Consider the following 25,701-nt stretch of genomic DNA (forward strand, 5'->3'; position numbering starts at 1 on the left):
GAGATGCCAGGGTTTTGCCCCTCTGCCCTCCTGAAGATGCCCTGCCCCTGAGCTGCACCCCTTCCCCTTCCTGCCCGGTTGGAGGGCGCCCTGCAGCCTCTCTGCCTGGACTCGGGGGCTGATTATACCAGGCACGTGCTCTCCTCCTCCTCTTGCTTCGTCCTCCTGCCACCCCCCACCCCACCCTTTGCCTCCTGCACCTCTGACTCCTCGCTCAGTCCCTGCACCGGAATCCGGCTCCTCTCTGGGAAACTCGCCAGGCCACTTCCCGCTGCTCCTCTGCTCTCGGCGCGGGGGCGGGGACAGGAAAGTGCAGCCGCTCTCCAGTCCCCCTGGCTGGACCCGTTTCCTGTCTCTCTGAGCATCGGAGCTCGCTGGTTGTGGGTTGGACCATGGGAGGCTGCAAAGCTGGATGCGCCCCTTGCAAGGCGAATGCATCGTGCAGGTGGCGAGACCGCCCTGCTCCTTCCACTGCCCTTGTATTCGCAGCATGTTGCTTCTGATAGTGGAGCTTCTGCTCTTCACTGTCAGGGCAAAGAGATCGACCCTATTAGATGTTGTCCATTGCTAGTTCTGGATCAGCAGGGAACAAGTCGTTGCACCCTTCTCTAGGGGTGTTCACACGCCACTATCACTGTCCCACAAATCACACAAATCACTTAACTGTCATAGCTCAGTAGGTGGAGCGTGAGATGCTTAATCTCAGGGTTGTGGGTTCGAGCCCCATGTGAGAAAAAAAGTGGAAATAAAGTGTGATGTTACCTTGAAAGTGTGTACACAGTATTCCAATGGTTTTTTTCTGTAAAAATGGGGCTTGGCAGAGGTGGGGGAAAGGCGCAGCATCGTTCCTTCGCCTTTCCCCCACCCCGCCCGACAGCGCCAGATCCGACGAAGCTTCTACAGCTTCGTCGGATCTGGCTCTGTGGTTGGCAGCAGCGGGGCTTGCTCTCTTGGCTTGGGGAAGCGGCTGCCTGCCTTCCCCGAGCCAAGAGAACAAGCGCCGCCGCCGCCACCAGTTTTCCCCCACAGCCCATAGGAACGCATTGACTTTTAATGCATTCCTATGGGAAACGGTGCCTCGCTAGACGAAATTTTCGTAGGACGAATTGAGTCCTGGAACCAATTAATTTCGTCTAGCGAGGCACCACTGTACATAGATGGCACAATTAGATTAAGGGCCACCAACTGACTCATGATTTAGGATACTAAAATGTGCCTTTTATTCAATGTTTTTATTTGTACATATTGTATTGTTTTATCATTACTATGGCCTTTGGGTAATGTGAATAATGTTTATTACTTACTTTAAATGGTTTCTCCCCTGTGTGAGTTCGTTGATGTTTTCTAAGTGTTCCACTTTCACTGAAGCTCTTTCCACATTCAATACATTTAAATGGTTTCTCCCCCGTGTGAGTTCGTTGATGTATTCTAAGTGATCCACTTTCAATGAAGCTCTTTCCACATTCAATACATTTAAATGGTTTCTCCCCTGTGTGAATTCGTTGATGTATTCTAAGGGTGGAATTTTGACTGAAGCTCTTTCCACATTCAATACATTTAAATGGTTTCTCCCCTGTGTGAGTTCGTTGATGTATTCGAAGCTGTCCACTTTGACTGAAACTCTTTCCACATTCAATACATTTAAATGGTTTCTCCCCCGTGTGAGTTCGTTGATGTATTCTAAGTGATCTACTTTCACCGAAGCTCTTTCCACATTCAATACATTTAAATGGTTTCTCCCCCGTGTGAGTTCGTTGATGTATTCGAAGGTGTCCACTTCGACTGAAACTCTTTCCACATTCAATACATTTAAATGGTTTCTCCCCCGTGTGAGTTCGTTGATGTATTCGAAGCTGTCCACTTTGACTGAAACTCTTTCCACATTCAATACATTTAAATGGTTTCTCCCCTGTGTGAGTTCGTTGATGTCTTCTAAGTGATCCACTTTCACTGAAGCTATTTCCACATTCAATACATTTAAATGGTTTATCCCCTGTGTGAGTTCGTTGATGTATTCGAAGCTGTCCACTTTGACTGAAACTCTTTCCACATTCAATACATTTAAATGGTTTCTCCCCCGTGTGAGTTCGTTGATGTATTCTAAGTGATCTACTTTCACCGAAGCTCTTTCCACATTCAATACATTTAAATGGTTTCTCCCCCGTGTGAGTTTGTTGATGTATTCTAAGTGATCTACTTTCACCGAAGCTCTTTCCACATTCAATACATTTAAATGGTTTCTCCCCCGTGTGAGTTCGTTGATGTATTCGAAGGTGTCCACTTCGACTGAAACTCTTTCCACATTCAATACATTGAAATGGTTTCTCCCCTTTGTGAATTCGTTGGTGTGTCCTCAGTCTTCCACTCTGACTAAAGCACATCCCACATTCCCTGCATTTTAACTGCTTCTTTGTTCTTCCCAATGAATTCACAGGTGGCTCAATAAAATTCTGATTGTCATCTTCCTCACCTGTTGGGGGGGGGGGATCATGTTAGACTTTCAAGAAAGACAAGAAAGAAACTGAACACAGGTCAATCCCAATGTGCACCTTCTCTTATTTTAACACCCTCTCCTTTCTCCACTGTCCTCGCTATGTTCCAAATTTTTAGGAATGCAGAGGAGATAATGGCAAGAGCTGCACATGATTACTCCATTCACACGAAATAAAACAGCAGCATTTTATAATACTGATCTACGTTGGAATGGGCTCCTTAAACACATCTCTGTATTTTTCATTTTCAAGTGAGGAAATGATCTCAGGCTCGAGTAACAGTATCTTCTATGAGTAATTAGCAAAACCTAAGTATTGTTATGCCACATGCAACTGTGAGAATATTGCAGTATATTAGATCCTAAGAAGAGCTTGCTGGATCGGCAAAGGCCCACCTATTCCAGCATCCTTTTCTCTCAGGGGCCAAGCAGATGCCTGTGGGAAACCAGCAAGCAGGATTGGAGCACAAGAGCCCTCTGCCTTCCTGTGCTTTTCAGGAACTAGTACAGTGGTACCTTGGTTCTCAAACTTAATCCATTCCAGAAGTACATTCCAAAACCAAAGTGTTTTAAAATAAAAGTTTGCCTTCGCATAGAAAATAATGCAAAATGGAGTAATCAGTTCCAGATTTTAAAAAACAACCCCTAAAACAGTACTTGAACATAAATTTATCAATCTCACGTGCCAGGGTTGAGACAGATGAGGAGGAGTGGTGGCACAACCCCCGACAAGGAGGCACCCACAGAGGAATGCGAGGAATTCATGCCGGGTTAAGACTGGTGGAGGCATTCCTCAGAAGAGGAATCTGACAGAGAGGGAGAAAGATCAGAGCTGGGAGAAGTTGGGTCAGAAGCAGGCCCCATTCAGGGAGGGGATCAGCCAGCCCCCTTGCCCCCCCATTCATAGCTCGACAATGCAGAGCGTAGAAAAGAAGAATGCAATTAGAAACAGCTGCAGCTCGTAGAAAGCGTGGGAGTGAAGCAGATACTTAAGGGGAGATCTCATAACCATTATTCAGCGTCTGCAACTGCCGTGCTGAAGGCAAAGCTGAAACACTCACCGTGTGTTTATTCCTGTATTCAGACTCCTGACTAACCCTGTCCCCACCTTCCTGATTCCGGCATACTGACTCCTGGCTAACCCTGACCTTGGCTTCCTGACTGCACGGACTTCGGCTTCATCTGACCCTGACTGCTGGCTTGACCTGGACTATGTACCTCGGCTTCATCTGGCCCTGACTGCTGCTCTTCTGTCTTGTCGGCGTCCTAACTTTACGAGACCATTGATCCATAAAATGAAATCAATAAACAATGTACTGTACTATAAAATAAGTAAGACAGTATTGCAGTTGATCAAAATTAAAATTACATTTTTTCTTACCTGCACTGATCATAGGCATTGTTTGGATGGGGGGCTTTAATCCATCTCCGCAGTCACACAATCAATCAATCAATCAATCAATCAAAAACAGTCACAAAAACAAATGAACCGAAAAAGCCTCCAAAACAAAAATGTAAAATAAATAGCAAAAACAAAAGTTGTACTGTGAAACAAATAAGCTCCAGACCACTTAAACAGACAGAACTTTCATGCTTGGAAATAATTTGCTTCTTTATATATAGGGAAGTCTCAGGAGCATGGGAGAGGGAGGGAGGGAAGGGTATAAAAAGGGGGGAAATGTAATTTGCTATATTGATTGGTAATGTGTTTGTTAAATTTGTTCCATAAAAACATTATTTTAAAAAGGAAATAATTTGCTTCTTTATCTCTATTGTTCTGCAAATGGTTCTTTTGGTTTTGCAGCTTTTATCCATTTCCGCAGTCAATCAATCAGTAGCTGAACTGGGTTCCACACAGTCACAAAAACAAAACTTGGGAGTCTCTTTGTTGGCTTTGTGTACTTATTTTGAAATATGTACCAAGTGTGTACCACAGTATCTCCAAGTAAGCTTAGAGATGGATAAAATTACAGGGGTGCTATAAAATATTATACCTCTCACACACAACCCCAGCCTGTAACATCGGCAAGTTTACACAATTCACTTATCCTTCTTCCTCCTAGCCCTCCCTGCGCACAACTGTGCAAGACATGCTTACAAATTCAATGCTTTTGTGTACACTGATGGCACGCAAAACCTCATGTGGAAGAAAACTATGGAAGGAATTCAGTATTGTGCCGTGTCAATCATTCCATCACAGAATGCATGTCAGCTTCCTAGAGATGTAATGGTTCTCCCTCTTCTCTCTCTCTCCATGAATTTAACATTGGAACTATTGTACAGTACGTTCTGCTTCGAGGCTGATCATTGGGCTTGCTTCCCCCAGGATCCTTCTCCAACTTGGTGCGCTCTGGAAGTTGTTAGGCTAGAACTCCCATTATTCCATTGGTCATGCTGGCTGTGGGTAAGGGGAGTTGGAATCTCATAATGTCTGGAGAGTACTATGTTGCAAAAGGCTAACTCAGAAGTTCTGGCAATCCCATTGTCTGAGAATTTCAGGAAGGAGAGAGGAAATGGCTTCTGCTGGACCCTCCGTAAATTGCAAAAGCACCCAAGGACCCAGACCCCAACCCTTACCCAGAAAGCTGGCCTCTTCTTCACTCTCTCCATCAGCCTTTGCAGAGAGATGGATGTTCTCTGTGTCCAAGGGATCCTGCTCAGACTTTGGGGACTTAATAACCACATCTTCCACAGGCAACAATTCCTGGAACAGAGATAGGGATGCAGATTAGGACATCATGAAAAGCTAGAGAAGCTGACTGGCAGAGACCCTTGGTGTCAGAAGTCAAGGCTATTGGCTCTATATCACAGTACACAAGACATAATTAACTTGAGGATTTATTGCGAAACAAGCAATTAGCCTCAGAGAGCTGACGTCAAGCATCCATCAAGTACACTCAAGTTGACCCTTCTGAAGAATCCTTCCGGCGTCTGCACAATATACTGAACCTATGATCCTTGTGTCTCTTGGTTTGTTTTCTGTACACCCTTCACATTCATCTACTCTTTGGCCTCATTGGGTCAGTTGCTTCCTCTTCCGGGGAAGGAAAGCTCCCTCCCTTGCTCTACAAGCCTGCCTGTGCCTCTTGAGAGCTTTGGCTTGTTGCAGCCTGCTTCCAGCTATCGTGTTATCTAAATTCCTTTTAGTGTCAAGGGGAGTGGGAGTCTGCAGCTGTCGGGTCTCAGCTGCCTGAGAGAAACATGTGCCTCTCTGTTGCTGACTGTTGTACTTCTGTCAGGCTGTACTTATAAGCTTTGGGCTGGTGTGTTCCATGACCCTGGGTGAGTTAATAATGTTAAATAGCTTTTGGACAAAAGTGTAGGCCACTATCCTATACACGCTAACATGGCCTCCACAGGACTGCCCTGTTAAAGAGTATTCAGAAGGCTTCACATGTGTTGGCTCATTCTGAACTACTGTGTCTTGACTCAATGAGGAGGGATTTGAAGGAGCCTTTCACCTGAGTGTACAGCCTCTTTGCAGTGGGGACAGTCAAACCACAAACCCACTGATCAACCAGAGTTTCCTGTTCTGACCAAACACAGTTTGAAGTTAGCTAAATACTCTGGCTTGTTCCAGATCTGGCAGCTGTAGTTTCCTGGTTTGGGCAAAATGGAAAGTTGCTTAGTTATGGCTCATAAGAGACTGCCCGGCTAGATCAGAGTTCACCATCAGGGCCGGCCCAATCATGAGGTAAACTGGGACAATTAGGTCAGGTGGCAGATGCAGGGGGAGATGGATCTAGCACATTGCCAGTTCGCCAGTTTGTTAGCCTTGCTCCCAGTGCAGGACAACAGATTATAAATTTGTGCAACTACCCAGGCAGGGCCCTTCTCTTTGGCCCTCTCTCACTAACGGGTGGGTGGGAGTCCTTCCTGGAGTGACGCATTCCGCTTCTGATGCCCAGGAGATATTTGTTTTAAACTTGGGTCAACTTAGGTTTCAGCGTAACTTTGCAAAAGAATCCTTAAAAACTGTGCCAATTTGTAAAGCACATTTCCAGGCTGCGATTCAGTCATCTGAACCTGGCCATTATCTTAATAAATCTTGCAACAATAGTGTTATTCTATTTACACTGCATATGGCAGTGCTGAGGCTGCAAGACGTGAGATGATTTTTACCTCAGTGGGGAGAAAAGAGCATTTTGGAAATGGAGGCAATTTAGAGGAGTAAAATGGGGGTTGGTGGAAGGACCCCTCTTCTGACGTAGCTTCTGCTCTGATGAAATTCAGAGTCCCATGTGGTTGATTCGTTAAAGTAACAACATCAGGAGATATGATCGCAAACCTCCCATGTATAATAAAGTTTGGTCTAGAAACCTTTTCAAAGGGGATTAGAGAGAAAGTGCAGAGAGGAGGAATATTCACCACCATAGCTAAACAGAACCTCCATGTCTAGAGGCAGTGGACCTGTGACCTCCAGGTGCTGGAAACCCAGGTGAGAGGAGGGCACTTACCTTTCCTAGAAGCCCCTCAGTGTCCTCTGGCTCCTGCTTAATTTGACGTAAATCTACCAGAGGCAGAAGATCCCTGAAGGTCTGAACTTGGCCTCCAGGAGATCTTTTTGCTTTGGATTCCAGGCTCTCCCTTCCAATGGGTCTCCTCGGTCCCTGCTCTTCCATTTTTACACTACCCTGCTGGAAAAGAAATAAACACAGAGTAAAATACCATAAAAAAATTCCTTCAGTAGCACCTTAACGACCAACTAAGTTTTTATTTTGGTATGAGCTTTCGTGTGCATGCACACTTCTTCAGAATTTTTTTATTTTTTTATTTTTTTATTTTACTTCGATCCAGACCAACACGGCTACCTACCTGTAACCAGTAAAATACCAGTGTAGAATAAAAGTCAAGAATAAAAACAAAAACACATTTTTTAACCATCAGCCAGATTTGGAAATATATTACTGTATTACTCTTTCTTTTTTTGAGGTTCAGGCTGTGAATGACAATGTTGCCCAAACGACCCCACCCATGGACGAGAGGAAGTTATCCAAAGACTCGAGGAAACCCCAAGCTTTACGGAAGTACAAATATTTGTGGGTGGGAGAACCAAGGCAGTGATAGAGAAATCCAAAAACAACTCAGTAAGAGCACTGAGTGTGTTCAGTGGCCAGGGAATGCTGATCCTGGCTGCAACGTTAAGCATCTTGGAAAGGCAACAACAGATCTTTGTGTATGATGAAGGCTGTGACAGACCCACCTAACATTTAAAGTACATGGCTTCACCCAGGAAATCCTGTGAGCTGCAGTTTGTTAAGGGTGCTGAGAACTGTAGCAATCAACTACAGTTCCCATGTTTCTCTGGGGGAAAACACCATGCTTTAAATGTATGGTGTCTGTACAGCCTAAGAAACAAACAAACAAAAGGAATATTGACCAAAAATATTTAAAGCAAGGTGCATGCATGTGGATACATTGGTCACACAGCTCACTGGAATGTGGCCTGCAAAATGAAGGCAGCTTTAAGCCCATAAATGTTTTGTTCTCCTTGCTCTATCAGAAAGAACAGGCATCCCCAAACTTCGGCCCTCCAGATGTTTTAGACTACAATTCCCATCATCCAGGGTGGATTTGATTTAAATCAATCTGATTTAAATCATGATTTAAATCAATCTGATTTAAATCATGATTTAAATCATGATTTAAATCACTAGTCAGTAAGGCTTGATTTAAATCATAGTTTTCTACATAAAGACTAATTCTTGCTGGTACAACTTTAATATGCTAGTAGATGAAGATTTTTAGAATAACAACTTTTCATATTAGTTTTTTTATCCCCAGTTTAATAGGTTAATCATTCATACTGTATTTGGACAACTTTTCTGTTGTACTTAGGAAGGAGAAAAATAATCATTACATTAATAATAACAAATTAAATAGATTTATTCAACTTAAACAATAACATTACAGCATATGTTATTTGTTTAAACAAACATCCATGTTTGTTAACTAATTTGGCTAAACAAAAACAATATATATATATTTTAAGAAACTTAGACTGTCAGCCCAGCCTACACATGAAAAACTTAAATACTGTCCACTCCAAACAATCAGAAAAATGTTGTTTCTATTCTGTTCACTGAACTTCTGGAAACTTAGCACTGAAGGGGTTGATTCTGTATTCATAGGTTTGTAGAATAGGATTAAGGCAGGCACCCCCAAACTGCGGCCCTCCAGATGTTTTGGCCTACAACTCTCATGATCCCTAGCTAACAGGATCGATGGTCAGGGATGATGGGAATTGTAGTCCAAAACATCTGGAGGGCCGAAATTTGGGGATGTCTGGATTAATGCCTATTTCTCAACTCTGTTCATGTTATAACATTTTTGCTGTGAGAGGCGTGTGATCTCTGCTGAGTCAAATTCAGTTTTGAGAACTGCAAAAGTAAACCAAGCATCTGTGATAATATCTTGTAGGCAGAGAAACTGCCCAATAATCTTACAAAAACCTCTGGAAGAGCATGACATTGTGAACGGATTAATGGAATTTATTTACCCCAAAAATTAAACATATACAACCTTATTCTACATAATTAAAAAAACTAATCTTTACTTCATGATGGAATAACCTTTGGATGGTAATATATTTTCCTCAAAAAGCATTTTATTTAAAAAAAATCTGATTTAAATAAAAAAAAATCTGATTTAAATCAAAAAAATCCGATTTAAATCAAAAAAATCCGATTTTTTTGATTTATTTAAAAAAATCATTGATTTTTATCCACCCTGCCATCATCCCTGACCACTGGTCCTGTTAGCTAGGGATCATGGGAGTTGTAGGCCAAAACATCTGGAGGGCCGCAGTTTGGGGGTGCCTGACAAAGAACAATCAAATCTGATACTATCAGGAGGAGAGAACTCCTGCATCTACAGAGTTAATGTTCTCAACATCCTATGGACACAAACTGTATTGAGATTTCTCTCTAATTACTTTGAGATTTTTTTCTTAATAATATGAAGCAGTATAGAAAAGAAATGAGTAATATCTGAACATTAATAACTCATTTCAATTTTGCCTTCCTTAGGCAATACTGTCATCAACATTTTTATCACCATTAATTTATTTCCATATGCCTCTTCCAAAGAATCCTCCTTACCTCTGCATTTTCAAAACTGGCTTCAACACGGGCTTAAGCCTCTCTCACTTATTTACACGCAGACCCAAGAGGTCACTAGCTTTGATAGCTTGAGAAAAGATCACATGCGTTCTAGATCTATTAGCTGTTTTATTAGCCGTGATGGATCAACAGAACATCCATGTGTAGGCATAGTGTACCTTGATTTGGGGCAGGCAAAAGAAGCCATTTCCTTGCTAAATGAATCTGATGGACACCATTGCCACAAGATGCGGTGATGGTGGCGGCGGCTATGAGAGCTTTAAAAGGCGGTCAGACCACGAAGGAGGGCGATAGGTTTATCTATGGCACTGGCAGGGGGGGGGGCAGGAAAAGTGGCCTGCAAAGGGTGCCACGGGGCTGCAGAGTGGGAAGGGCGCCTTTCCACTCTGCCTCGCCTTCGCTCTCCGCCGGTGGGAGAGCGTGAGCTTGTGCCTCTGCTGCCGCCCCCTGAATCCACTCATCGCCCTTGCAGCCACCGCAAGGAGGCAGAAGCAGGCGAGAGAGAAGGACAATCGTAGCGGAGGGAGGGCCGTGGAAGAGGACGGGGCTCCCTGATGAGTGAGAGCAGTGAGATTGGCGGCAAACTCACGTGATCGTCCCGGGCGGGAAGAGCTCCAGGTACGCCGCTGATCAGTGGGCGACTACATGCAGCCTCCATCGCGAAGCAGCAGCTGTCTTGGACCCCTCATTGTGCCCCTTGAGCTCAACATCGTCTATATAGGACTAAAGGGAGCAGTTCCCCTGGGTCTCAGGCAGGGTCCGTGCCAGCCTGACCCAGAGATGCCAGGGTTTTGCCCCTCTGCCCTCCTGAAGATGCCCTTTTCCCTGAGCTCCACCCCTTTCCCTTCCTGCCCGGTTGGAGGGCGCCCTGCAGCCTCTCTGCCAGGACTCGGGGGCTGATTCTGCCAGGCACGTGCTCTCCTCCTCCTCCTCTTGCTTCGTCCTCCTGCCACCCCCCACCCCACCCTTTACCTCCTGCACCTCTGACTCCTCGCTTCGTCCCTGCACCGGAATCCGGCTCCTCTCTGGGGAAACTCGCCAGGCCCATTGCCCGCTGCTCCTCCGCTCTCGGCGCGGGGGCGGGGACAGGAAAGTGCAGTCGCTCTCCAGTCCCCCTGGCTGGACCAGTTTCCTGTCTGTCTGAGCATCGGAGCTCGCTGGCTGTAGGTTGGACCATGGGAGGCTGCAAAGCTGGATGCGCCCCCTTGCAAGGGGAATGCATTGTGCAGGTGGCGAGACCGCCCTGCTGCCTCCACTGCCCTCGTATTCGCAGCACGTTGCTTCTGATAGTGGAGCTTCTGCTCTTCACTGTCAGGGCAAAGAGATCGACCCTATTTGATGTTGTCCATTGCTAGTTCTGGATCAGCAGAGAACAAGTCGTTGCACCCTTCTCTAGGGGTGTTCACACGCCACTATCACTGTCCCACAAATCACACAAATCACTTAGCTGTCATAGCTCAGTAGGTGGAGCGTGAGATGCTTAATCTCAGGGTTGTGGGTTCGAGCCCCATGTGAGAAAAAAAAGTGGAAATAAAGTGTGATGTTACCTTGAAAGTGTGTACACAGTATTCCAATGGTTTTTTTTTTCTGTAAAGAAAAACACACAAAAACCTCCCCTTTCTGTAGGGGAGGTCTTCTGTAATAAGTGGGATTTGTTTAGAAAGCTGTTTCTCAAAATATATCACATCGTTGGAATATATCTTACATCTTATAAGCTATCCAGTACGTTTTACTAATAAGTCTCCTTGTGATCTGGTGTGCAGTCACTCGTTTCTAAATCCTCATCATGAAAAATTCCTGAAATATTTCAGGAAGCTGGAATGAAGGCACCCGAATCAAATCTGGCCCCCTTTCAAAAATGGTTGGACACCCCTGTCCTATGGAGAAGTGGAACGTTCTGGGATCAAATCAGATCAGAAGTTTATACCCAATCGCCATCACAATACAATAGGACAGGAGCATAAATCACACAGCTACAAAAAGAAGAAGACATTTTATGCAGCAGACCAGGACAAATCTATAGTGTCCAAAATTTATTTTCACGATTGTTTCCATGGGAAGGATACAGTGCAGCAGCATCATGGATACATGGGAAGGCTTCTGGTCTCTGTATGAATGGGAATTTTAATATTTTAAAATATGCATTATATAGGATGTCCCAAAACTCTCTTATTCTCTTACATTACCACCATATATGCATGTATGGGCCTTTACCCATTTTACATCTCCAGCACACTTCTGATCTATTTTTATACATTTTGGCCAATTTGGTCGGGGTAAGATGCCATCTGTATAGCATCTTCATGGTATTTTCTCTGAGACTACAGCATGCTGTAAACTTTATGTCTCCTTCCATAGTTTCTCACACTCATTCATGTGGATATTATATCCAAGATCTTGGGCCCAACACACAATTACCCCTTTCAGTGTATGTAGTTTCATTTCTCTTAATGCTTAATTGTTTATTGAGTAGGGGCTCTTAGTGTCACGAAGGAATGCCTTTCAACGCAGCTTCATAAAACTGAATGTGCTCTCACACTGTCCCTTTTTGTGTGTGGATTTTGATCCAGACACAGAATCCACGCCCCCTCTGTGTCGCCCTTAGGTGTGTCCAGCCTTCACCTGGTTTATGACTCCACCTTGCATGAGAAAGAAGGATGGAGCTCCAGGAAACAGAAAATGGTCCTTCAGCCAGCCAGGACATCTCACCATCACAGACAGATCCAGTCTCCTGCTGGGGAGTCAAGAGTCTCCCTGGGATGATCGAGAGAGGAGGGGAAGGGGCCAGGGACAGAAGGAATGGCAGGGCTCCAGATGCTCTCTTGGACCCCTCCCTTGACACCAAGGGGAGCTCCTCTTCTGGGGCTAAAAGCATTGGCATGGAGGTTTGATTATTATCAGGAGTGCAAACAAGGGGAAAAGGAAAGGTAAAACACATGCTTGCCACGCCCCCCAGGACACACTAAGAACTGAATGAAAATAGCCCTGTCTGAGTGAGAGAGCATAAAATGGAGTTTAGCTGTAATGCTCACCTGCCTCCCTGGATGAGTCTCTTGTTGGGGTCAGGGAGGTGGGGTGGTCAAACTACATGACGTTCCCAGGTTACCTTTTCTTCTAGACAGCTATTCCAGCTCATCATTCCTCCCCATTTCTTTATGGAAAGGCAAAGGTATGCACTTTTTATAGACTCAACTCCAACCAACAACTGGTGTCTTCTGGGTGCACTGAGCTCCCTTCCTTCCCTTCCTTCTCTCCTCCAGATATAATACAGATTCCCTCAGCATCTTGCCCCATTTTCTAGAAGGGAAATATATCTGATTCAGTGTTTGTTTAGGACATCATTACATTGTATTGTATTAAATACCGCCTTGTTTCTCTGAAGGGTAGACTCTCTTCATCAGCAGTGACAAATATGACATTAATTGGTTAATGAACAACAGCTTCGATGCTGTCAACATGAACTTTGTCTGAGGTTTCAGACATACCCATTTCATTTAAGAATGATGCAGAAAATACTTTTCCTTTTTGATTCTGGGCACTTGACTTCTCCCATCCTGCTACCATCAAGGCAGACATTTGGGGCAGAGATCCAGGGCCCTGTGAATTTAAGCCAGGATCTGTCCACGTCTTGGGTCCCTATTCTGCCCCGACTGGGCTAGCAGGATGACTGGAACACCTTCAGCTAAATTCCAAAACCATGGAACCACAATTAGCCATTGTGAGCACCAACTCCCACTTCAATAAATGATGGATGCAGCATTAGAGGGTTTATCCTCATTTTATTTATTTCTTCAAGCTACAGCATATTTACATATATTTACAGGCTGTGTGAGTGTTACAATTCCTCACTCAGCCACTCGGTCATCTTGTCTTTCAGCACAGAGAAAAAAACCACACTCTGACTGCAGACAGAGAACTCAGAGACAGACTCCCTTTCAAGAAAGAGTCACCGTCCCCTTTCTCAATTATCATCAGATCACCCAATTCTCACAGTGGGAGGGGTGAAAATGCTAACAGGCCCTCCTCAGCAGCAGCAACAAGTGGAGGCCCCACAAACCTTTGCCACATTTTGAAGGTATTTTTAGAATAAAAAACAAACAAAAGGCTTTCCCTTAGCCTCTCATAGCCCTGAAGTTAGCTCTTGAAAAAGAGGGTCACCAAATAGCATGGTCCCCAAGAATGAAAACAAACACTTCCAAACTCTTTTTTGCACATCCAGAGACAGGGGTTAGCAACCTTTTAAAGTAGAGGGCTGGATCACTGTCCCTCAAAGCTTGCCGCGGGACGGAGGGCGTGTGCGCATGTGCACTCTCATTACTACAGGATCCAAAGATTCCATCAAAAAACAATAATAAAGTTCTGAAGGTCTCAGTTCTGTGCCGCAGAATATCTGTTCCGTTCTGAAACACCCTCCCAAGGTTCTGGGGTGTGTGAAGCCTTGTAACTCCACTACCAAACGCATCTCCCCCTTCAAGACAGAGAAGTGGAGAACACGCGTCCTTCTGCAGCGAGCGGTTCCTTCTGTAGAAGGACGTGTGTTCTCTGCTCTCCCGTCTTGGATGGGGAGATACGTTCGGTAGCAGAGTTAAAAACAGGGAAACAAGGCTTCATACACCCCAGAACCCAGAGACAGGGGTTAGCAACCTTTTAAATAACTGAGCTTTCTCTTCTCTCCCTCTCCACCTCCTGAACTCACAACGAATATGTCTCCCACTCCTCAATCCCTTTCACTAATCTCCCTTAGGCCTAATTATTTCTCTCATTCCTTTAAAACACTTCTGTGAACTAAGAAACACAAGAAACACCCTCACTGCTCACCGTACACAGGTCAAAAGCCAATGCAGAAAATATTTGATAAAAACAGCTCAAAACATGTACACAAGAGCACAGAAAATAGGTGAGTTTTAAAAGGAATCCCAAATGAACATTTAACACAGAGACCTTTTCATTCAGCTGGAAAATGCTATTAATAAAAAAGTCTTCAATGGATTATGCAAAGTTCAAGTAATGAGCGCCTGGAATGCTCATCTACAAGACAAGGGCAGCCCATCATTTTTGTTGTTGTAAATGTAGTGTTGTAAAGTTCATTAATGGGTCGTAAATTCTTAGACCCACGCAGCCAATCTTCAATGGCTGCCCAGCATGCTCCCCAGTTCGCTCTGCAAAGCTTCTTCTTGTTCGGATCCAGCACAGTTACAGCGCAGCTGGAACGATGGCAGTCTGTGTCTTCAATAAAACAGACTCAACTCCGTTGCTTCTAGTCTAACTCAACTTTATTACAGAAGCATAAAAGAAATAGCAAAACCAACATAAGTTAACTGCATGTTTGCAGCTCTTATCTCTAGCACTCTCTCATACACACACCTCTCCAGCAGAAACTCATACTCAGAACTGAACTACAAAGGAAATGCACGTATGACTTGTGGGCAGACACCCAGAGAATCAGAACGCCTCCAGAGTGTTTAAACTCTATGATCACCAGAATCCAAACAATTTTGGCATTGAAGGGCGGACCTCAAAACTCAACAGATTCAACACAAATCTTGAGTATTCCAGATTCACACTCTCTCCCTGATTATATAGCAACAAGTTGCCACTTATTTTGTGTATTTAGTAGATGTGACCTTCATTACTTTAATACATATTTATGTGTATACAAATTTATGTACAAACACTAAAATATCTCATACATACCATGCATTTACAACTGATTTCCCCCTTTATGAGTTTCCTGATGTAAGGAGTGAACCCTGAGTGGAACACTCCATACATTTATATGGTTTCCCCCGTGTGAATTTGCTAATGAATATTAGGGTCTCCACCCCCTCTGAAGCCCTTTCCACATTCAATACATTTGTAGTTTTCATCGTGTGTGTTAGCAGATGTTTTCTAAGGTGTCCACTTCGACTGAAGCTCTTTCCACATTCAATACATTCTAATGGTTTCTCCCCCGTAAGAGTTCTTTGATGTATTCTAAGTGTTCCACTTTCACTGAAGCTCTTTCCACATTCAATACATTTAAATGGTTTCTCCCCTGTGTGAGTTCGTAGATGTATTCTAAGTTTCCCACTTGAACTGAAGCTCTTTCCACATTCAATACATTTAAATGGTTCCTCGCCCATGTGAGTTCGTTGATGTATTCGAAGGTCTCCACTTCGACTGAAGCTCTTTCCACATTCAATACATTTAAATGGTTTCTCCCGTGTGAGTTCGGTGATGTCTTCTAAGTGATCCACTTTCACTGAAGCTCTTTCCACATTCAATACATTTAAATGGTTTCTCCCCGGTGTGAGTTCGTTGATGTATTCGAAGGTCTCCACTTCGACTGAAGTTCTTTCCACATTCAATACATTTAAATGGTTTCTCCCCCGTGTGAGTTCGTTGATGTATTCGAAGGTCTCCACTTCGACTGAAGCTCTTTCCACATTCGATACATTTAAATGGTTTCTCCCCCGTGTGAGTTCGTTGGTGGGTTCGAAGGTCTCCACTTCCACTGAAGTTCTTTCCACATTCAATACATTTAAATGGTTTCTCCCCTGTGTGAGTTCGTTGATGTATTCTAAGTTTTCCACTTTCACTGAAGCTCTTTCCACACTCCACACATTTAAATGGTTTCTCCCCGGTGTGAGTTTGTTTATGAATTCTAAGTGTTCTACTTTCACTAAAGCTCTTTCCACACTGCATACATTCAAATGGTTTCTCCCCCATGTGAATTCGTTGATGTTTTCTAAGTGCTCCATTTTTACTGAAGCTCTTACCGCACTCCATACATTTAAATGGTTTCTCCCCCATGTGAGTTCGTTGGTGTGTTCTAAGGTCTCCACTTCGACTAAAGATCTTTCCACATTCTATACATTTAAATGGTTTCTCCCCTGTGTGCGTTCGTTGGTGTGTTCTAAGGTTTCCACTTCGACTGAAGCTCCTTCCACATTCAATACATTTAAATGGTTTCTCCCCTGTGTGAGTTCGTTGATGTATTCTAAGTTTTCCACTTTCACTGAAGCTCTTTCCACATTCAATACATTTAAATGGTTTCTCCCCTGTGTGAGTTCGTTGATGTATTTGAAGGTGTCCACTTTCACTGAAGCTATTTCCACATTCAATACATTTAAATGGTTTCTCCCCTGTGTGAGTTCGTTGATGTATTCTGAGGTTTGCATTTTGACTGAAGCTTTTTCCACATTCCATACATTTAAAAGGTTTCTCCCCCGTGTGAGTTCGTTGGTGTGTTCTAAGGTCTCCACTTTTACTGAAGCTTTTTCCACATTCCATACATTCAAATGGTTTCTCCCCCGTGTGAGTTCGTTGATGTATTTTAAGTGATCCACTTCTACTGAAGCTCTTTCCACATTCAATACATTTAAATGGTTTCTCCCCTGTGTGAGCTCGTTGGTGTGTTCTAAGGTTTCCACTTCCACTGAAGCTTTTTCCACATTCCATACATTTAAAAGGTTTCTCCCCCGTGTGAGTTCGTTGGTGTATTCTAAGGTCTCCACTTCTACTGAAGCTCTTTCCACATTCCATACATTCAAATGGTTTCTCCCCCGTGTGAGTTCGTTGATGTATTTTAAGTGATCCACTTCCACTGAAGCTCTTTCCACATTCAATACATTTAAATGCTTTCTCCCCTGTGTGAGTTCGTTGATGTATTTGAAGGTGTCCACTTTGACTGAAACTCTTTCCGCATTCAATACATTTAAATGGTTTCTCCCCTGTGTGAATTCGTTGATGTATTCTAAGGTTGGAATTTTGACAGAAGCTCTTTCCACATTCAATACATTGAAATGGTTTCTCCCCTGTGTGAATTTGTTGGTGTGTCCGCAGTCTTCCACTGAGACTAAAGCACATCCCAGATTCCCTGCATTTTAACTGTTTCTTTGTTCTTCCCAATGAATTCACATGTGGCTTCATAAAATTCTGATTGTCATCTTCCTCACCTGTTTGGGGAGGGGGGGCGAGAATCCTGTTAGACTTTCAAGAAAGACAAGAAAGAAACTGAACACACCTCAATCCCAATGTGCACCTTCTCTTATTTTAACACCCTCTCCTTTCTCCACTGTCCTCGCTATGTTCCAAATTTTTAGGAATGCAGAGGAGATAATGGCAAGAGCAACACATGATCACTCCATTCACACGAAATAAAGCAGTAGCATTTTATAATACTGATCTAGGTTGGAATGGGCTCCTTAAACACATCTCTGTATTTTTCATTTTCAAGTGAGGAAATGATCTCAGGCTCGAGTAACAGTATCTTCTATGATTAATTAGCAAAATTTAAGTATTGTTATGCCACATGCAACTGTGAGAATATTGCAGTATATTAGATCCTAAGAAGAGCTTGCTGGATCGGCAAAGGCCCACCTATTCCAGCATCCTGTTCTCTCAGGGGCCAAGCAGATGCCTGTGGGAAACCAGCAAGCAGGATTGGAGCACAAGAGCCCTCTGCCTTCCTGTGCTTTCCAGGAACTAGTACAGTGGTACCTTGGTTCTCAAACTTATTTCATTCCGGAAGTACGTTCCCAAACCAAAGCGTTTCAAAACAAAAGTGTGCCTTTGCATAGAAAATAATGCAAAATGGATTAATCAATTCCAGATTGAGTACTTTAACATGAATTTTACAATCTTATGAGACCATTGATCCATAAGATGAAATCAATAAACAATGTACTGTACTATAAAATGAGTAAGACATTATTGTACTTGATCAAAATTAAAATTACATTTTTTCTTACCTGCACTGATCATAGGCATTGTTTGGATGGGGGGCTTTAATCCATCTCCGCAGTCACACAATCAATCAATCAATCAATCAGTAACACAGTCAGACAAAAACAAATGAACCGAAAAAGCCTCCAAAACAAAAATGTAAAATAAATAGCAAAAACAAAAGTTGTACTGTGAAATAAATAAGCTCCAGACGACTTAAACAGACAACACTTTCATGCTTGGAAATAATTTCCTTCTTTATATATAGGGAATTCTCGGGAGGGTGGGAGAGGGAGGGAGGGAAGGGTATAAAAAGGGGGGAAATGTAATTGGCTATATTGATTGGTAATGTGTTTTGTTAAATTTGTTCAATAAAAACATTATTTAAAAAAAGGAAATAATTTGCTTCTTGATCTCTGTTGTTGTTCTGCTAATGGTTCTTTTGGCTTTGCAGCATTTATCCATTTCCGCAGTCAATCAATCAATCAGTAGCTGAACTGGGTTCCACACAGTCACAAAAACAAAACTTGGGAGTCTCTTTGTTGGCTTTGTGTACTTATTTTGAAATATGTACCAAGTGTGTACCACAGTATCTCCAAGTAAGCTTAGAGATGGATAAAATTACAGGGGTGCTATAAAATATCATATCTCTCACACACAACCCCAGCCTGTAACACCAGCAAGTTTACACAATTCACTTATCCTTTTCTTCCTAGCCCTCCCTGCGCACAACTGTGCAAGACATGCTTACAAATTCAATGCTTTTGTGTACACTGATGGCACGCAAAACCTCAGTATTGTGCCGTGTCAATCATTCCATCACAGAATGCATGTCAGCTTCCTAGAGATGTAATGGTTCTCCCTCTTCTCTCTCTCTCCATGAATTTAACATTGGAACTATTGTACAGTACGTTCTGCTTCGAAGCTGATCATTGGGCTTGCTTCCCCCAGGATCCTTCTCCAACTTGGTGCGCTCTGGAAGTTGTCAGACTTCAACTCCCATCATTCAATTGGTCATGCTGGCTGTGGGTGAGGGGAGTTGGAATCTCATAATGTCTGAAGGGTACTATGTTGCAAAAGGCTAACTCAGAAGTTCTGGCAATCCCATTGTCTGAGAATTTCTGGAAGGAGAGAGGAAATGGCTTCTGCTGGGCCCTCCGCAAATTGCAAAAGCACCCAAGGACCCAGACCCCAACCCTTACCCAGAAAGCTGGCCTCTTCTTCACTCTCTCCCTCAGCCTTTGCAGAGAGATGGATGTTCTCTGTGTCCAAGGGATCCTGCTCAGACTTTGGGGACTTAATAACCACATCTTCCACAGGCAACAATTCCTGGAACAGAGATCGGGATGCAGATTAGGACATCATGAAAAGCTAGAGAAGCTGACTGGCAGAGACCCTTGGTGTCAGAAGTCAAGGCTATTGGCTCGATATCACAGTACACAAGACATAATTAACTTGAGGATTTATTGCGAAACAAGCAATTAGCCTCGGAGAGCTGACGTCAAGCATCCATCAAGTACACTCAAGTTGACCCTTCTGAAGAACCCTTCCGGCGTCTGCACAATATACTGAACCTATGATCCTTGCATCTCTTGGTTTGTTTTCTGTCTAAACCCTTCCTATTCATCTACCCTTTGGCCTCACTGGGTGAGTTGCTTCCTCTTCCGGTGAAGGAAAGCTCCCTCCCTTGCTCTACGGGCCTGCCTGTGCCTCTTGAGAGCTTTGGCTTTGTTGCAGCCTGCTTCCAGCTATCGTGTTATCTAAATTCCTTTCAGTGTCAAGAGGAGTGGGACTCTGCTGCCTGAGAGAAACATGAGCCTCTCTGTTGCTGACTGCTGTACTTCTGTCAGGCTGTACTTATAAGCTTTGGGCTGGTGTGTTCCTTGACCCTGGGTGAGTTAATAATGTTAAATAGGTTTTGGACAAAAGTGTAGGCCACTATCCTATACACGCTAACATGGCCTCCACAGGACTGCCCTGTTAAAGAGAATTCAGAAGGCTTCACATGTGTTGGCCCATTCTGAACTACTGTGTCTTGACTCAATGAGGAGGGATTTGAAGGAGCCTTTCACCTGAGTGTACAGCCTCTTTGCAGTGGGGACAGTCAAACCACAAACCCACTGATCAAGCAGAGTTTCCTGTTCTGACCAAACACAGTTTGAAGTTAGCTAAATACTCTGGCTTGTTCCAAATCTGGCAGCTGTAGTTTCCTGGTTTGGGCAAAATGGAAAGTTGCTTAGTTATGGCTCATAAGAGACTGCCTGGTTAGATCACAGTTCACCATCAGGGCCGGCCCAATCATGAGGTAAACTGGGACAATTAGGTCAGGTGGCAGATGCAGGGGGAGATGGGACTAGCACATTGCCAGTTCCCCGGTTTGTTAGCCTTGCTCCCAGTGCAGGACCACAGATGGTAAATTTGTGCAACTACCCAGGCAGAGTCCTTCTCTTTGGCCCTCTCTCACTAACGGGTGGGTGGGAGTCCTTCCTGGAGTGACCCATTCTGCTTCTGATGCCCAGGAGATTTTTGTTTTAAACTTGGGTCAACTTAGGTTTTAGTGTAACTTTGCCGAAGAATCCTTAAAAACTGTGCCAATTTGTAAAGCACCTTTTCAGGCTGCGATTCAGTCATCTGAACCTGGCCATTATCTTAATAAATCTTGCAACAACCTTGCAAGTGTTATTCTATTTACACTGCACATGGCAGTGCTGAGGCTGCAAGACGTGCCAAGATTTTTACCTCAGTGGGGAGAAAAGAGCATTTTGGAAATGGAGGCAATTTAGAGGAGTAAAACGGGGGTTGGTGGAAGGACCCCTCTTCCAACACAGCTACTGCTCTGATGAAATTCAGAGTCCCCTGTGGTTGCTTCGTTAAAGTAACAACATCAGGAGATACGATCGCAAACCTCCCATGTATAATAAAGTTTGGTCTAGAAACCTTTTCAAAGGGGATTAGAGAGAAAGTGCAGAGAGGAGGAATATTCACCACCATAGCTAAACAGAACCTCCATATCTAGAGGCAGTGGACCTGTGACCTCCAGGTGCTGGAAACCCAGGTGAGAGGAGGGCACTTACCTTTCCTAGAAGCCCCTCAGTGTCCGGGAGCAGGGTCTGGTCTGTCCCTCCTGCTTTCCCGCTGGGCCACTGGCTGTCATCTGCAGCTCCCATGAAGGAGGCCAGGAGGACACCATCCCTGGAGTGGGGATGACTGGGAGCCTGTGGGGTTTCCCAGCTTGAACGACGAGGGTGCAGCATCTTCAGGAAATCCTGCCACTGGGCATCCCGGTGCTGCTGCTGCAGCTCCTCCTCCTCTGGCTCCTGCTTAATTTGACATAAATCTACCTGAGGCAGAAGATCCCTGAAGGTCTGAACTTGGCCTGCAGGAGATCTTTTTGCTTTGGATTCCAGGCTCTCCCTTCCAATGGGTCTCCTCGGTCCCTGCTCTTCCATTTTTACACTACCCTGCTGGAAAGGAAATAAACACAGTGTAAAATACCAGTGTAGAATAAAAGTCAAGAATAAAAAAAGCACATTTTTTAACCATTAGCCAGATTTTGAAATATATTATTACTCTTTCTATTTCTGAGGTTCAGGCTGTTAATGACAATGTCGCCCAAATGACCCCACCCATGGACGAGAGGAAGATATCCAAAGATTCAAGGAAACCCCAAGGTTTACGGAAGTACAAATATTTTTAGGTGGGAGAACCAAGGCAGTGATAGAGAAATCCAAAAACAATTCAGTGAGAGCACTGAGCGTGTTCAGTGGCCAGGGAATGCTGATCCTGGCTGCAACTTTAAGCATCTTGGAAAGGCAACAACAGATCTTTGTGCATGATTAAGGCTGTGATAGACCCACCTAACATTTAAAGTACTGTACATGGCTTCACCCAAGAAATCCTGCCAGTTGCAGTTTGTTAAGGGTGCTGAGAACTGTAGCAATAAACTACAGTTCCCATGATTCTCTGGGGGAAGCACCATGTTTTAAATGTATGGTATTTGTACAGCCTAAGAAACAAACAAACAAAATGAATATTGACTTACAATATTTAAAGCATGGTGCATGCATGTGGATACATTGGCCACACAGCTCACTGGAATGTGGCCTGCAGACTGCAATGAAGGCAGCTTTAAGCCCATAAATGTTTTGTTCCTCTTGCTCTATCAGAAAGAACAATCAAAGCTGGGATTATCGGGAGGAGAGAACTCCTGCATCTACAAAGTTAATGTTCTCAACATCCTATGGACACAAACTGCATTGAGATTTTTCTCTAATTACTTTGAGATTTTTTTCTTAAAAATATGAAGCAGTATAGAAATGAAATGAGTAATAAACTGAACATTAATAACTAATTTCAATCTTACCATCATCTTTTACAATACTGTCATCAACATTTTTATCACCATTAGTGTAATTTATTTCCATATGCCACTTCCAAAGAATCCTCCTTTCCTCTGCATTTTCAAAACTGTCACCCACTTCAACCCTCAGCCTTCATCTGAAAACTGAACTGTGTTACTGAGGAAGGTGGAAGATAAAACCTTTAAAGAAAAAGGCGTAAGCCTGTCTGACATATTTACACACAGACCCAAGAGGTCACTAGCTTTGATAGCTTGAGAAAAGATCACATGCGCTCTCCGGGGAATAGATCCATTAGTTGTTTTATTAGCCGTGACGGATCAACAGAACCTCCATGTGTAGGCACAGTGTACTTTGATTTGACACGAAGGAGGGCGATAGGGGGGCAGGAATAGTGACCTGCAAAGGGTGCCACGGGGCTGCAGAGTGAGAGGGGCACCTCCCTGCTGCACTGCTCTTCCTTTCCCCGCTGCCTCGCCTTCCCTCTCCGCCCCTCTGCCCTCCTGAATATGCCCTTTCCCCTGAACTGCACCCCTTCCCCTTCCTGCCCGGTCGGAGGGCGCCCTGAAACTCGGGGGCTGATGCTGCCAGGCAGGTGCTGTCCTCCTCCTCCTGCTTCGTCCTCCTGCCACCCCCCACCCCCTCCTGCACCTCTGACTCCTCGCTTCGTCCCTGCACCGGAATCCGGCTCCTCTCTGGGGAAACTCGCCAGGCCACTTCCCGCTGCTCCTCCGCTCTCGGCGCGGAGACAGGAAAGTGCAGCCGCTCTAGAGTCCCCCTGGCTGGCTCTGTTTCCTGTCTCTCAGCATCGGAGCTCGCTGGCTATGGGTTGGGCCATGGGAGGCTGCAGTGCTGGATGCGCCCCCGTGCAAGGGGAATGCACCATGCAGGTGGCGAGACCGCCCTGCTGCTTCCACTGCCCCCGTATTTGCAGCACGCTGCTTCTGATAGTGGAGCTTCTGCTCTTCACTGTCAGGGCAAAGAGATCGACCCTATTAGATGTTGTCCATTGCTAGCTGCAGGGAACAAGTCTTTGCACCCTTCTCTAGGGGTGTTCACACGCCACTATCACTGTCCCACAAATCACACAAATCACTTAGCTGTCATAGCTCAGTAGGTGGAGCCTGAGATGCTTAATCTCAGGGTTGTGGGTTCGAGTCCCATGTGAGAGAAAAAAGTGGAAATAAAGTGTGATGTTACCTTGAAATTGTGTACACAGGTGTTGTGTATTGAGTCAAAGGATTTTATATCTGTATTATTATTGTCTGTATTGCATTAGGATAAAGTAACTGCCTTTTGGTTCCAGAGGGTACAGCTACTATTGGTTCATTTAAGCTGTTGTATTTGGATCCTCTGTCTTATTGGTTCCCTCCAAAAGGCAGCACTGTGATTGCCTGATATTGTTCCCTCCAAAATGTATCCCTTCCTAGCCAGTCCCCTGTCCCTATAAATGTAGCCTTCCTGCCCTCACAGTCAGTCTTGTTCACTTTAATAAAGAGCTGTTACTAGAGAACTGTCTCCAGCATGTTATGTCAAGAGAGCTGAAATCACAAACCCCACGTCACAACAACTGGCGACGAAGGTGGGATCCGGAATGCTGAGGAGCGGTTAAACACAGCCCTGCCTCAGAGTCCGGATTGCAGCGTAGAACAAGACTCACTGGCCAGCTGAGAAGACGACCCTGCCCGCTAGGACAATGGAGAGTCCAAGGGTATTGGAGCCCTTCCAGCCATCAGAGCCCCACACGTGGGAAGACTACGTCGAACGCTTCGAGTTCTTTGCAGTGGCTCAAGGGATCACCGATGCCAGCAAAAGAAGGGCCACATTCCTGAGCTACTGTGGGCCCGAGACCTTCAAGCTGGCCAAGGCATTACTTGCTCCAGCGAAGCTGAGTGAGACATCTCTCAAAAATATTCTTGCCTGCCTAACAAGCCACTTGGCGCCTACTGAGACCAAGATGGCCCGGCGGATGGAGTTCCATAAGAGGCAGCAGCGTGCTGGGGAGTCTGTATCCGCATTTCTGGCTGAACTCCGGAAGCTCGCTCAGCACTGCGGCTTCCAAAATCTGGAAGAGACTCTCCTGGATCGGTTTATTGGTGGTCTGAGCAGCAAGAAAGCCAGAAGACGCATCGTGGCTAAAGAAGAGGTTACCCTTGTTTCAGCCTTGAAGGAGGCCACCGCCACAGAGAATTATGAAAGAGAGGAGCTTGATGCCAGTCGCAAGGCCACTAAGCCACAGATAGAAGTTGCGCATGCCATGGACGAGCTAGAGGCTACTCCGAGCCAGAGCCCAGTCCGTGGGGTCGAGTTGGTGCGTCAGGCCTGCACAGTGCACAAAGATCGCCGAGGCAGTTGCCCAGGTTGTGGCGGAAACCATGAGCGGAAGAGTTGTCGTTTCAGGGATGCTATGTGCCGGACGTGCGGAAAGACGGGTCACATCGCCAGGGTCTGTAGATCGGCGGTGTCGGGAGCGACAGGAGCACCTAGACTGGAGCATCGCAGACCGCCCACAGCACCTCATTTTCTAAAGGACTGCCACTACATAACGGAGATCAACGGGAGGGCCGTGCAGTTTCCAGCGCAAGGCAAGGCACACGTCAAGGTGAAGATTGAGGGTCAGCAGTGCGACATGGAGGTGGACTCCGGATCTGCATTCACCATCGTGTCGGACCAGACCGCGAAGACATTCTTCCCCAGGGGTAAGTTGCCCCCTCTGGAGCCCTTCCCGGCAACCTTGCAGTCGTACTCAGCAGGCCGCATCCATGTTATGGGAATGTGTGCCGTGAGAGTACAGTTCCGGGACAAACAGGCTGTACTCAAACTGGTGATTGCGAAGGGCAGTCGCCCCAGTCTCCTGGGCACTGACTGGTTCCCCGCCCTGGGACTGAGTATCTCAGGGCTAAATTCAATCCAAACCTGCCCTGAGATGAGCGAGGCATTATGCAAGGAATTTGCTGGTCTCTTTAATGGAAAACTGGGTTGTTATAAAGGGCCCCCAGTTGACTTCGAGTTGGATCCCGGGGTG

General features: G+C 44.9%; 3 protein-coding genes across 3 annotated transcripts in view; all 3 read right to left on the reverse strand.

Moving 5' to 3' along the window:
- Positions 1–23,450, reverse strand: part of LOC132592153 (uncharacterized) — a 31,826-nt gene extending 8,376 nt beyond the window's left edge. The window contains 5 exon segments of the mRNA XM_088669677.1: positions 1,305–2,470; positions 19,521–19,647; positions 21,393–21,782; positions 22,361–22,477; positions 23,328–23,450. Coding sequence (XP_088525803.1) covers positions 1,305–2,470; positions 19,521–19,647; positions 21,393–21,782; positions 22,361–22,456 — 1,779 coding nt within the window. The 5' untranslated portion in view covers positions 22,457–22,477; positions 23,328–23,450.
- Positions 3,134–10,408, reverse strand: LOC148685695 (uncharacterized). Its single transcript, XM_088669715.1, has 4 exons — positions 10,202–10,408; positions 6,949–7,128; positions 5,069–5,195; positions 3,134–3,297 (listed from the first exon to the last, which is right to left on the reverse strand). Exons 1-4 carry the CDS (start codon positions 10,268–10,270, stop codon positions 3,263–3,265), a joined length of 411 nt encoding a protein of 136 aa, XP_088525841.1. The 5' UTR covers positions 10,271–10,408; the 3' UTR covers positions 3,134–3,262.
- LOC148685696 (uncharacterized) lies at positions 13,372–17,183 on the reverse strand. The gene has a single exon (XM_088669712.1). The coding sequence runs from the start codon at positions 16,350–16,352 to the stop codon at positions 15,333–15,335; it is 1,020 nt and encodes a 339-aa protein (XP_088525838.1). The 5' UTR covers positions 16,353–17,183; the 3' UTR covers positions 13,372–15,332.
- Positions 23,451–25,701: the final 2,251 nt, after the last annotated feature.

This window comes from Zootoca vivipara, chromosome 5, assembly GCF_965207765.1.
Source record: "Zootoca vivipara chromosome 5, rZooViv2.hap1.1, whole genome shotgun sequence".
Taxonomy (NCBI): Eukaryota; Metazoa; Chordata; class Lepidosauria; order Squamata; family Lacertidae; genus Zootoca; species Zootoca vivipara.

What these genes read in the sequence shown, in the direction of transcription:
- LOC148685696 (XM_088669712.1), bottom strand. Translation starts at nt 16,352, where the DNA reads ATGGAGCACTTAGAAAACATCAACGAATTCACATGGGGGAGAAACCAT.
- LOC148685695 (XM_088669715.1), bottom strand. Translation starts at nt 10,270, where the DNA reads ATGGAGGCTGCATGTAGTCGCCCACTGATCAGCGGCGTACCTGGAGCT. An exon ending in TTCCCGCCCGGGACGATCAC is followed by an intron (nt 7,129 to 10,201) that starts GTGAGTTTGCCG and finishes TTTCTTTTCCAG; the next exon opens with CAGGGTAGTGTAAAAATGGA. An exon ending in AGAAGAGGCCAGCTTTCTGG is followed by an intron (nt 3,298 to 5,068) that starts GTAAGGGTTGGG and finishes CCTCTCTGTCAG; the next exon opens with ATTCCTCTTCTGAGGAATGC.